This window comes from Capsicum annuum, unplaced genomic scaffold (assembly GCF_002878395.1).
Source record: "Capsicum annuum cultivar UCD-10X-F1 unplaced genomic scaffold, UCD10Xv1.1 ctg30057, whole genome shotgun sequence".
In the NCBI taxonomy this organism is placed as follows: Eukaryota; Viridiplantae; Streptophyta; class Magnoliopsida; order Solanales; family Solanaceae; genus Capsicum; species Capsicum annuum.
Window position 1 is genome coordinate 1 of NW_025836593.1, and position 1,110 is coordinate 1,110.

A 1,110-nucleotide genomic window follows, 5' to 3' on the forward strand; every position below is an offset into this window, starting at 1 on the left:
TGATTCATGAACTAATGGACTCTCTAATTTTTTTCGTAATTGAAAAAAATTAGAGAGTCCATTAGTTCATGAATCATGACAAAAATTTTCTCTCTCTAAATCGAAATCAAAATTTAATTATAGGAAAGAAAGAATAAAAAAAAAAGACATCCCCCCTTTTTGCTTTTGCAATTTGATTCTTTTCTTTCTATTTCGATTTATTTTATTTCATTCCTATTCTCTTTTCTCAAAAAAAGGGCCTTTCTTTAACCAAAGTAAAAGATTACTTCGTTCCCATTCCGAGGACTCACAGAAATACCCCGGGCGGTGCCACAATCTGTTCGATGGACAACAATGTGTTGAACTACTTCAACAAGTTTGCGAGTGAGATATCCAGCGTCTGATGTTCGTACAGCAGTATCCACAACTCCTTTACGGGCTCCGTAGCAAGAAATGATGTATTCTGTTAAAGAGAGTCCTTCGCGCAAATTGCTTTGAATAGGTAAATCAATCATTTGTCCTTGAGGATCCGATATTAATCCTTTCATACCTACTAATTGATGTACCTGAGATGCATTTCCTCTAGCTCCCGAGAAAGACATTATATGAACTGGATTAAAAGGGTCAGTCATCCTAAAATTCGGATTCATTTCTTATCGCAAATATTCACTTGTAGCATACCATATTTCAATGGATTGATGTAATTTTTCTACCGCGTGTACATTCCCATAATGATGGTGTTTTTTCAAAATCAAACTTTGTTGTTCAGCATCTTGAACGAGCCATCCCTTAAAAGGTATTGTTAAAAGGTCATCAATTCCTAATGAAATGGATGTAGCAGTAGCTTGTTGGAACCCCAGAGTTTTTACTTGATCCAGGATATGTGATGTATATGCCATTCCGAAGTGCTCTATTAATCTACTAATAAGTCGTTTCATGGCAGTTCCGTCTATCGCTTTATTGTGAAAGACCAGATTGGCTCGTTCTGCCATAAGTACCTCCATATTCTGCTGAGTAGGATTCGACAATGGGTTTGAGTCGGTGATTGTAAAACTTCCTTTTATCGATTTTGATTCGCGTATAAATTCCGGAACTATGTACCTAGTTGAACCGGAGAGCCCCAAAGTCCCA

General features: G+C 36.8%; 1 protein-coding gene across 1 annotated transcript; it reads right to left on the reverse strand.

Annotated features, from left to right (window-relative positions):
* Positions 1–266: 266 nt before the first annotated feature.
* On the reverse strand, positions 267–983 carry LOC124891078 (DNA-directed RNA polymerase subunit beta''-like; the record flags this gene model as incomplete). Its single annotated transcript, XM_047402897.1, has 2 exons — positions 661–983; positions 267–612 (listed from the first exon to the last, which is right to left on the reverse strand). Coding segments are annotated over exons 1-2 (669 nt in total), but the record flags the coding sequence as incomplete, so codon positions are not given.
* Between the last annotated feature and the right edge of the window lie 127 nt (positions 984–1,110).